Consider the following 11,412-nt stretch of genomic DNA (forward strand, 5'->3'; position numbering starts at 1 on the left):
CTGTAGACATAATGGTCAAATGCAGCTTGCAAGTGCAATGAGTCATTTAACAAGTAATTAAGGCCTACCATGAATCTATTGTAAATGGATTATTGATAATAATGAGTAAATGTGATAATGATGAAAGTTTCCGAGAATCAGACATCTAGGAATCAATGCCCATTTCTTTTCTTAAGCGAGTGTTTGGCTTTTTTTCCCCTCATGATATAGCTGGACATGACAAGTCATGAGCATACCCAGACATACAAGCTGGAACAACAGAGGCATAGATCACAATGAAAGCTTTCGGGTCAGCGCACTCTCTCAGTCTGTCTCCCTCTCTCTCACATATACACTCTCTGTCACTCAAACACTCTCTCTCTTAACACACACACACACACACACACACACACACACGCACACACACTTCACATAATCACTGTTATACCTTTAAAGATATAATAGGGTAATATTGCCATCTCCTGTTCAATAAGAGTAACTTCAAATGCATCAGCAGATGATCATTTTATATATATATATATATATATATATATATATATATATATATATATATATATATATATGTGTGTGTGTGTGTGTGTGTGTGTATGTATGTATTACACACTCACACACACACACACACACACACAGACACACAGCTCCGGAAAAAATAAGAGACTCCAATTTTTTCTTAAATCAGCATCTCCACATGTACAGCAGCCCTTCCATTCAAGTGTTTGTTGAATTCCTTCACAGACACATCTCATTCTACTTAATGAAATGCTGATTAGCTGATCACCTGAACAAAATCCTTTTCTAACGAGCAACAGTATTAAAACCACCGCTGCTCTCAAAACTATTCTCTTGTTATAGAACCAGCTGGATGGGAAGAGCAGTGCTAGGACTACCCAAAAAGTAAACATAGTCAAAATACAGCTACGGACCATGCCAAAAGAGTTAAAAAGAAAGGTTCTTAATGAGGAAAAGAAGAGTTCGATTGCAGTTTTATTGGCAGAGGGATACAGCGAGCGTCAGGTCGCTTCCATCTTGAAAATTAAAAAAACTCAAAAGAACAAGGTCAAGCAGCAAACACATGAGACAACAAAGCTCCAGACTGGCAGAGGTCAAAACTGACTCTACTGAGCATGATGATCGCCGCCTCATTCGAATGTCACTTAACAACCGTAAGATGACGTCAAGTGACCTACAAAAAGAATGGCATGCGGCAGCTGGGGTGAATTGCACAGCAAGGACGGTTTGAAACAGGCTTCTGGAGGCAGGGCTGAAGTCGTGCAAAGCTAGAAAAAAAGCCCTTCATCAATGAGAAGCAAAGAAGAGCCGGACTGAAGTTTGCGAAAGACCGTAAGGATTGGACCGTAGAGGACTGGAGTAAGGTCATCTTCTCTGATGAGTGCAATTTTCAGCTCTGTCCAGCACCTGGTCGTGTAATGGTTAGATGGAGACCTGGAGAGGTCTACAAGCTAGAATGTGTCGCACCCACTGTGAAATTCAGTACAGGATTGGTGGTGATCTGGGGGTGTTTCAGCAAGGCTGGAATCGGGCAGATTTGTCTTTGTGAATGACATATGAATGAAGCCACTTACAAAACTGTGCTGGAAGAAAATTTGCTTCCTTCTGCTCTGACAATGTCCCCCAACTCTGATGATTGGTTTTTTCAACAGGACAATGCTCCATGTCACACAGCCAGGTCAATTAAAGTGTGGATGAGGGACCACCAGATCAAAACCCTATCATGGCCAGCCCAATCTCCAGACCTGAACTCCATTGAAAACCCCTGGATTGTGATCAAGAGGAAGACGGATGGTCATAAGCCATCAAACAAAGCCGAGCTTCTGTAATTTCTCTGCCAGGAGTGGGATGAAGTTACTCAACAGCAATGTGAAGGACTGGTGGAAAGCATGCCAAGACTCATGAAAGCTCTGATTAAACATCAGGGTTATTCCACTAAATATTGATTTCTTGACTCATCCTAAATTGGAATATTAGTACTAGGTTTATAAACGAATACGAGCTTGTTTTCTGGTCTGAAATTTCTGTTTTGTTATTTTGATCATTAGTCATTGTCATTAAAAAGACGTGCTCTAAAATAGAATGTTTTTATCTGGAATTTGGAAGAAATGTTGCCAGTAGTTTATAGAATGAAACAAAACTACTCAGCCTGGACAAACACATACCCAGCAATTATAATTTTCTTTTGGTCTCTTATTTGTTCTGGAGCTGTATATATTGTTGATTATTCGAGATTTATATAATGTAAGCAAATCTATGACAAATTACAAACATGCCATAATTACAGTTAGCTTCAGCAAATTATAATAAGGTTATTTGGTAATAGCTCTTGTGGGTATGGCATAATGATTAGCAATTTGTACTGTACTTGGAACATCAAGCTTTGTAATCATATTTCATTAATAATGTCTGTTTCAATTATACTGAATGCTGAAATGCATACACAGAGAAAGAGAGGTGAAAGTGATTCTGCAGAGTGAGTGTAGTTAGTATTGATTGAGTTAAACTAGCACATATTGTTTATAGCACTTATCATTGTTTAAGATAGACCTTATGTGTTTTGTACTTCTAGGTATCAGCATTCATCCCTGTATTCTACAGTATTCTAGTTCATTGGTATGTTGGACTCTAACCTGCTGTACTGTACTAGGATGTATCCCATGAGTAAATGACAAAGCACTTTTGTAAGTCGCTCTGGATAAGAGCGTCTGCTAAATGCTGTAAATGTAAATTGAATCCACTGTAAAATCCTACAGCTAGTGCTGCTATTTGGTGAAGTGCTTTTGAATGAGGGCTACTCCTTAATCAGACTGCTGCAGCAGTGTGTGTGTGTGTGTGTGTGTGTGTGTGTGTGTGTGTGTGTGTGTGTGTGTGTGTGTGTGTGTGTGTGTGTGTGTGTGTGTGTGTGTGTGTGTGAAAGAGTGAGATGGGAATCAGTAATTCAGTAACTGTAATCAGCAAGGTTAAAAGCACCAGGACTGACTCTAAGCAGTCTGGCAATGTGACAGTTTGGCACAGGAAATATGAATGGCTAAAGGTAAAATGGTAATAGTTAAACACTAAACTGAAGCAGTACTGTCTAAGCTTTGACAGAAATGCTGTAATAATAAAAGGCTTCCTGTCCCACACATTTGTGATAGCTGAAGAGAATTAGGGGATATGTTTTGAACATGATAGGGCATGTTAACCTCCTAAAACGTATGCTATGGAGCCAATATTTAAATTTTACATTTATATTGTTAGTTCACTTATGTGCTGAAATAATAAAAGATGGCACTTAGCTAAATGCATCTAAGCTTATTTGAGATATGAATATTTAAAAGGTCTATCTTTTATTGAAAAAAGCGATTCCCACTCATAAAATACCAAATATCAAATACCAAATTGGTAAATGTAATTAATGCATTATTAATAATATACTATTAATAATAACGTCCCTTCAGGAAATTGAACCAGTAGACCCACTGCTAACACATCTCTGGAGTTCATTAATAACAGCAGGAAATGTGTATTCGTTTCTCGAAGCATCTTCAGATGTCCAGCATGAACAAGAATCTTCCTGCCGCTTCAACATGAAATAACCAATCAGAAACAAAAGCGCATGTCAAGCGAGGAGGAAACGTAAGCGCCTCAAGCACGGCACTTCACTTCCCCCGTTTGTAGTGGGTTGCCAAGATAAGTACATAAAAGGGTAACTGTTCCGGATGTCAGAAAATTCTCGAAAAACTTTTACTTTATGTTTGGTAGTTATATAACTCCAATGAAACATCCCTTTAAACACTGGTAATTGGTATACTACGTAAATATTATTCTTGTATTGAAAATTCTATACTTAAAGGTGTGGTAAAAATATGTATTTGCTATCAAGACAGTTTTTGAGAAGAAACTAGGCCAAGAAGGTATATTGATACAAAATCTGGCAACCCCGTTTTCGGGCGTATTGATATTGTGCGGTGGGCGGCGCGTCTCTGCTGTCGTCTCACAGTAGTTTCTGGAACCTCATGGTTGCACCATGGAGAAAGTAAGTACGAAGTTGCCTGTAAATTGATACTATGTTCAAATGAAATTCGTCTTGTTACGGGATCGTTGCTCGGTAACACGTGTTTAACTAGGTTATTTTTAAGGTAGGTGACTAGAGCTTTCAGACTCTTGTCAGTTGTCTAGTAAGCCGAGCTAACTTAACTAGCTCGCTGTGCTAACCTAGGTGACGGGCACTGCAGTAATCGCATTGTTAGCCACAGCTCAAATTGGTCAGCTCGCCAGCAGAGGCAACGCCAGTACTGGAAACGTATTCTTTTAACAGTAGCTAGCTGTGCGAATATGTGCGTAATATCGCAATGGAAATATTACTGCGCCCCTGTGAGACGTGAGGCCAGAAGACCAGTGTAACGCTAGCTGGCTAGCTAGATCGTTGCTAAGGTATCCCGGGATGCCTCGGTGGCTGTAGCTCTTGCACCGGGCTGAGGCATATTTTAGGTGTCCTTGTGTTCTTAGTTCAGTAGCTATAGGCTACTGTAGCTAGCTGCAGTTTATTTACAAAAGATTGGATATCAATGTAAATTTTGGATTAGTAAAATAGGTGAATTAACATAGCTGAGATGTCGACTTCAGAAACATAGCTAACTAGTTAGCTAAGATAGCTAACGTCGTCTCTCGCTGTTTTAACCCCTCTTAGCTAGCTAGCTAGTTAATATTCTTTAATATTGAATATTCTTTTAAAAAATAATTTTCTGTTTAGTTAGTTAATGCTCTGAAATTGCCTTCCCAGTCTCAGCTAGCTAGTTAGCAAATGAAGGCACTGTAGACAGCTAAAATTATATAGCTAGCTAGTTTAAATATGTGTTTCGCTCATTAAATCATGAGGTAGAGCAAAAGTAACATTCATTATAGTGTGGATTAACCCTTTGACTTTGGCTGGCTTTTGCAAAAAAAATAAATAAATAAGCGAATGGATTAGTCTAGCAGTCTTCAGGTTGTGAATAGATGGAATGTGATTGCTGGCAGTGATCACCTGTCAGTGGCATTTGTGATTAAAGTACTTGGAACAGGTGTAGCAGCCACTGCAGCTTGGTGAAAAAATGAGCACCAAAGAGAGATTTGGTCAGATATCGCCGCATCTGCAACCAGACGTTGCTCAGTTTACATGTAAGGTTATGAAGCACAATTACTGAGTCTGTGAGGAGTGCATTTTAAATTTGTTCATGCACTGTAAGGTCTGTGGGCAGATGTCACTGTATCTGACCTGTTTAAATTGCAGTGCAATAGAATTTCAGCGTCTGCTATCTTATGCTTCATGTAGCCTTCTACGTGGAGTCCTGGTAGAAGTGCTGGGATATGGTCATTAATAGAAATGCCTAAATCTTCATTTAAATATCCTTCTACAGTTCACTGTTTTAGGAAACCATGCTCACCTATTCAATTGGATGGTCTAATAAGTAGCTTAATATTTTAATTGCTTTAATTAGAATCACCATCGTCTGCTTGAACATGTAATATTCTATGTGGTTAGAACAGCCTGTGATTTAAAAAAAAAAAAAATTCTTCTTTAAATGAAGTCAGTTATTTCTTAAAGTGCCTTGTGCTATAGGAAACCCTGTTGTGCCAAGTTCTGTTTTTGCTCTTGTGGTTCAAAGTGTTTTAGGGGCATAACTACAGTGTGGTCTCATTTGCTCCATTGTGTCTAATCCCTTTCAAAGTTCATTCGCAGTTTTCTGTATTTCTTTTAAATAAGTAACAAATAATCTGAGAGAATACAATTTTCCTTCTCTCTGTGTCTTTTTTTACATTTTTTTTGTTTTAACTGTGACCTCCTGCCCTCAGGTATCTCAACTAAAGACCAGGGAATAAGGCGCTGAGCGCGGGGAAGATTGACGAGGCGGTGCGCTGCTACACGGAGGCCCTGGCACTTGACCCAGCCAACCACGTCCTCTTCAGCAACCGCTCTGCCGCCTACGCCAAGAAGGGTGAATATGACAGTGCGCTCAAGGACGCCTGCCAGACCATCAAGCTCAAGCCCGACTGGGGCAAGGTGAGCGACTTCAGCCGTCGCTCCGGAAAGGCAGTACTTTCCACCTTTCGGGTCTACTCATGCAAGCCGCACGTGCCGCGAGCTTCCGACCTTTTGCGTGCTGGCTTTGTGAGCCTTCACGGCAGTGTTTATAAATGGATCGATGGTCACAGAATTATCCCAGGAGATGAAGGTGTTGGAGTCAGGCTAGTGCTGTTTTAGATTCTTTTTGGCTCACCAGGTAGAGGAGGCACAGCATGGTCTTGGTAGCCCCAAGGTCATTGGTTTGATTCCCAGGGAGCACACACATGCAACGCATTTTATTTTTATTTTCCATAAAAATATATAAAACCTCGAAGATTTAGTTATAGCATAACAAAAAGGGTAGTCTTTAAAACCTGGCTTTTGAAAGTCGTTTCAGAAAATATTTTTAACAGCTAAATAGATGTTTTCAAAGCAAGACCAGCCTAGTTTAACTGCACCACCCATTCACTGCACAGCATCTTTCACACAAGTGACAACAGCAGGACATCTGAAGTGTGCAGATTGTTCCCATTACGTGCCAGCAAGTTGGAGTTACGTTCCATTAAAGCTGCTATCCACAATTAGTGAAAACAATGGGTTTTGGGTGAAATCCACCCATATAAACACTAACCCAGCTAAGTATGATGTTAATGGGAGAGCAGCGATTACAACTCACAGGCAACAAGGCATTTATTGCAGACTTAAAAGCTAACCACTTTGTGTCTACTGCTGACTTGGTTCGATACCGGCCCACTTCACAGATGTGCTGAAACCCCTCGCACGTGTGTGTTTCAATAATGTGGCTAAGTCAGTCAGTCAACAGTAGATGCTGAAAGAGGCATTTTTGTTATCAAAGCTGGCGACAGCAAACTCACTCTAACAAACCTACCCCACCCCCCCAATTTCAGGGTTACTCACGAAAAGCTGCAGCCTTGGAATTTCTTGGGAGATTCGAGGACGCTAAAGCAACCTATCAAGAAGGTCTCAGAAAAGAGCCGTCGAATCAGCAACTAAAGGAGGGGCTTCAGAACATCGAGGCGCGGCTAGCGGGTATAGACATTTTACAGCCTTTGCAACAAATGGGTGTTTATAGAAAACAAAGTACTTCAACAGTTTGCGTCATTTCCCAACAATTTTCATTCTTCTTTGGTTGCTTTTTATTGATTTTGGACTTCTTCAGACTCTGCATCCAACCCCCCCCCCCCCCCCCCCCCCCCAGAAACCTCACCCTACATGCACACTTGGTGGTATATACATGCAAAATAATTAATTGTTTTTTATGCCCTAGGTATATCAAATGTTAGCTGTGGCATATTGAGTTCCACAACCTGTTATCCTCCTCTGCCCCGCCCCCCCCCCCGCCCCACTCTCTGAATGATTCCCACTCCAGAGAAGAAGATCATGAACCCGTTCGCCGTACCCAACCTGTATGAGAAGTTGGAGGCAGACCCTCGCACACGAGCCCTTCTGACCGACCCCAGCTACCGCGAGCTGCTGGAGAAACTCCAGAAGCCGTCTGAGCTCGGCACGTAAGTCCCGCCCTCCCTCGCACACTCCTTGCATGCTGCGTCCACTACAGCTCCTCCGCCTGCGTCTCAATCGAGGACACCCCCAGCCCAGCACACCTTAAGCACGTTGTACTTCTGTGTTTGTGCATGAGACGGTCATTTTTGGTCATTTCTCGCGCGCGCTCTCGCTCGCGTTCTGTACAGGAGGTTGCAGGACCCGCGGGTGATGACCACTCTCTCTGTGCTGCTGGGCTTGGACCTGGCTGGCATGGATGAAGACGACGAGCCGGCCCCGCCCCCTCCACCCAAACCCAAAGAGACAGCCCCGCCTCCTCCCAAAGAGGAAGACCTTCCAGAGAACAAGAGATTGGTATGAACTTTGCTTGTTAAAAAAATAAAATTAAAATAAAATTTGCATGTAGATCCCAAAACTGTATAACCTCCATTACTGCGAGTAAAGTTCAGTCCGTCATTTTAAAGCAACCAAGATTTTAACACGGGTGCAAGCGAAGGTTTGGTAAACCATGTGAGCAGATGATGGCTAACGTGCAGACCTTCGCTCCTTCGTGCAGGCGTTGAAGGAGAAGGAGCTGGGGAACATGGCGTACAAGAAGCGGGACTTTGAGGTGGCCCTCAGGCACTATGAGGAGGCCTGCAAGCATGACCCCACCAACATGACCTACCTGTCCAACCAGGCCGGTAAGTGCCTGCAGCAGAGCGCTCCTCCCCTCGGCCCCGCCATCCTTACCCGCGCGCCATCCACGCGAGCAGCTGTGCGGGTGCTGAGCAAGCTTCTCTCCCAGCCCGCCTCCAGTTGCTGCATACGTAACCCCCCGGTCAGTGCAGCTGTGGGTTTTGTTTTGGGTCCCCCCCCCTCCCCCCCCCATCGCTGTCAGGATGCTAATTGGCAGACGTGTTTGTGCGGCTCCGTCATGCTCACAGGGCCCTTTTAGCCCTGGTGAACAGAGCGGCAATTTTCAGGTCACGAATATTCACGCTTGGAGCTCTGTATATGCTCCCATGTGCCGTCTGCCAAGGGAGGGGTGGGAAGGACGGATTAAATGCTGAATCAAAGACGCAGCCTCCCGCACCCATCCCTGCACCCACCACCATGTTCTCGTACCCAGAAGATGTCTTGTGCAACATGAAACGGTTTCTTGAGCATGAGAAGGCATTTGATTTTGATCGGTGTCTTTTTGAGGAAACGACAAAGTCTGCAAAGCCTTTATTAAGTATGCTGGACTTTTTCATACTTGGTGTAAAGGCCACTACTACGGCTGTAATAACATAAGTGTTCTAGTCATTCTGAAGAGCAGTTGTTTCTAAAACGTTGACTACACGTTTTGTAAATTGCTTTTCATTTGGGGGGGCTTCTGTAAAAGTGATAAAGGTGGCGGTGTGTTTTTTTATTTTTAAGTTTTCGTTTTTTCTCTTTTCAGCTGTGTTCTTCGAGAAGGGGAGTTTGACAAGTGTAGAGAGCTCTGTGAGAAAGCCATTGATGTGGGGAGAGAGAATCGCGAGGACTACAGACAAATTGCCAAGTGGGTACTTCCACGTGCGCGTGAGAATCGCAGACAGGGCCGTGCGTCCGTCAGTTCTGCTGCCGCCACATTTATGGAACATAACTTCAGCTTCATTAGTTAGACTCGTTTAATCCACACACACATCTAGTCTCCACCTTCACACAGAAGCCCTGCTTGTGAGGGGTGGCTCACAGCAAACGGAATATTTGACATAACGGTAATGTTTCAAGCCGTTGCTGTTGCCTGACGTTCCTCTGTTGTGTGTCTTAGGGCCTATGCCAGGATTGGCAACTCTTACTTCAAGGAGGAGAAGTATAAAGAAGCCATTCAGTCCTTTAACAAAAGCCTGACTGAGCACCGCACACCCGAGGTGCTGAAGAAGTGCCAGCAGGTTTGTGTGCCACGCTGAGCCGTGTGTGTGATTTTGGATGTGCTCTTGATCTTGATGTGAAGTGACAGAGAGGGTTTGTGCACAGTCTAGGTGAGTGTGTGTGTCCGTGTCCCGTACAGGCAGAGAAGATTGTGAAGGAGCAGGAAAAGATGGCCTACATTAACCCTGAGTTGGCACTGGAAGAGAAGAACAAGGGCAATGAAGCCTTTCAGAAAGGTGTGTCAAAAGTGCAGTGTTGCTAAGGAAAACCGGTGTCCACACAGTTGCATCTGAATCGCTCCGTTTTCTGGTTTCACATCACCTTACAGCAAACCTGCCATCATGTATTTAGAAAAACAGGTGGTGGTGTTGCAGTTTGAACTCTGTGTGTGTTTAGGTGACTATCCCGTGGCCATGAAACACTACACCGAGGCCATAAAGAGGAACCCCAATGACGCCAAACTCTTCAGTAACAGGGCGGCCTGCTACACCAAACTGCTGGAGTTCCAGCTAGCGCTCAAGGTATACATGCACAGGCTCCCCCATTGCTCTGCCCCTCCCACACGAGCTTGTCCCATCCTGAGTCCCGTTTTGCGTGTCTTGCACAGGATTGTGAGGAGTGCATCAGACTGGACCCCACCTTCAGTAAGTGCCCACCCTCCACTTGGCCACTTCAGGCTCGTTCCGAGACGTGGCTTGTTTATTTAGCGATCGTCTCCCCTCGTGTGCAGTTAAAGGGTACACGCGCAGGGCAGCTGCCCTGGAGGCCATGAAGGACTTCTCCAAAGCCATGGACGCCTACCAGAAAGCCCTGGAGCTGGACCCCAACTCCAAGGTACAGCGTAATTAAAGATTATAACAGACGGCCGGGTGCATGTGCTTCTCTGCACGGAAGCCACGCTTTTTGTGTTGGGGCACGGAGCCCCATGGTGTGTGTGTGTGTGGGTTTTTGGGGGTTTTTTTTAGCTCTCAATCTGTCTCTGTGTGTGTGTTTAGGAGGCCACAGAGGGCCTGCAGCGCTGCGTGGTGAGCCAAGCGGTGCGGAACGACAGCCCAGAGGAGGTGAAGCGGCGGGCCATGGCTGACCCCGAGGTGCAGCAAATCATGAGTGACCCCGCCATGCGCATGATCCTGGAGCAGATGCAGAAGGACCCGCAAGCCCTCAGCGAGTAAGAGCCGCATGCAGCCCCGGGGCCTCGCCTCACCTTTTAACACGCCGTCCGCCTGCCCGTTCTTCAGCCTTCGTTTTTCAGCTTGTTTCCTGTTCTCCCTCACCTTTTGCAGTCATTTGAAGAACCCAGTCATTGCTCAGAAGATACAGAAACTGATAGATGTCGGTCTCATAGCCATCCGGTGATCGCTGAGCACAGGAGACCAAGGGATACCACCATCAAAATCAACACCACACACAAGAGGGAAGATGGATTTTCATTCCAACAAACTCTAGCTCACCAAATTGTACACTTGTCTGTATTCTAATGCGATAGGGTTTTAATTTCCCCTTCATTTAAATGTACGGCCTTAAATTGGTATTCATTAAACATGTTATGGGAAATATGTAACACGCAATACTGCATTTGATTCTTTACAGAGCACACCACTCTCAGTGCTACTCATGACCCTTGAGGTGTTTTTTGTATTTTATTGTACTGTTAAGATAGAATGCAAAGAGGATTTAATTCGTCAGTGTCATGCTACTGACACACTGGCGAAGGGCCGATCAGTATAGTAACGTTTTTTTGTCATCCGGTCACAGTCAGGCTTTTTCTTTTTTGTTGGAACTCTCCCTGCCACTGGCCCCAACTATTCTGAACTGCTGTCTCAATCTCAGAACAGCATCACGTAATGACCTTTCCTAGAGGCAGTGTTGAACTGTACAGCGTTGTCATTCAGTGCAACTCAGGTTTTGCCTGTAGGAGGGGGAGGGGCGACTTCGGCCAATTCATACTGAAATTCAGGGTTTCCATCTAT

The 11,412-nt window shown here is 44.2% G+C and overlaps 1 protein-coding gene across 1 annotated transcript; it reads left to right on the top strand.

The window, feature by feature from the left end:
- Positions 1–5,845: 5,845 nt before the first annotated feature.
- Positions 5,846–11,003, top strand: stip1 (stress-induced phosphoprotein 1; the record flags this gene model as incomplete). Its single annotated transcript, XM_035526893.1, is given in 14 exon segments — positions 5,846–6,037; positions 6,949–7,090; positions 7,431–7,569; positions 7,753–7,918; positions 8,121–8,247; positions 8,988–9,002; positions 9,005–9,089; positions 9,342–9,462; positions 9,582–9,678; positions 9,839–9,963; positions 10,050–10,086; positions 10,173–10,276; positions 10,438–10,610; positions 10,726–11,003. Coding segments are annotated over 14 exon segments (1,596 nt in total), but the record flags the coding sequence as incomplete, so codon positions are not given.
- Positions 11,004–11,412: the final 409 nt, after the last annotated feature.

This window comes from Electrophorus electricus, chromosome 6, assembly GCF_013358815.1.
Source record: "Electrophorus electricus isolate fEleEle1 chromosome 6, fEleEle1.pri, whole genome shotgun sequence".
NCBI lineage: Eukaryota > Metazoa > Chordata > Actinopteri > Gymnotiformes > Gymnotidae > Electrophorus > Electrophorus electricus.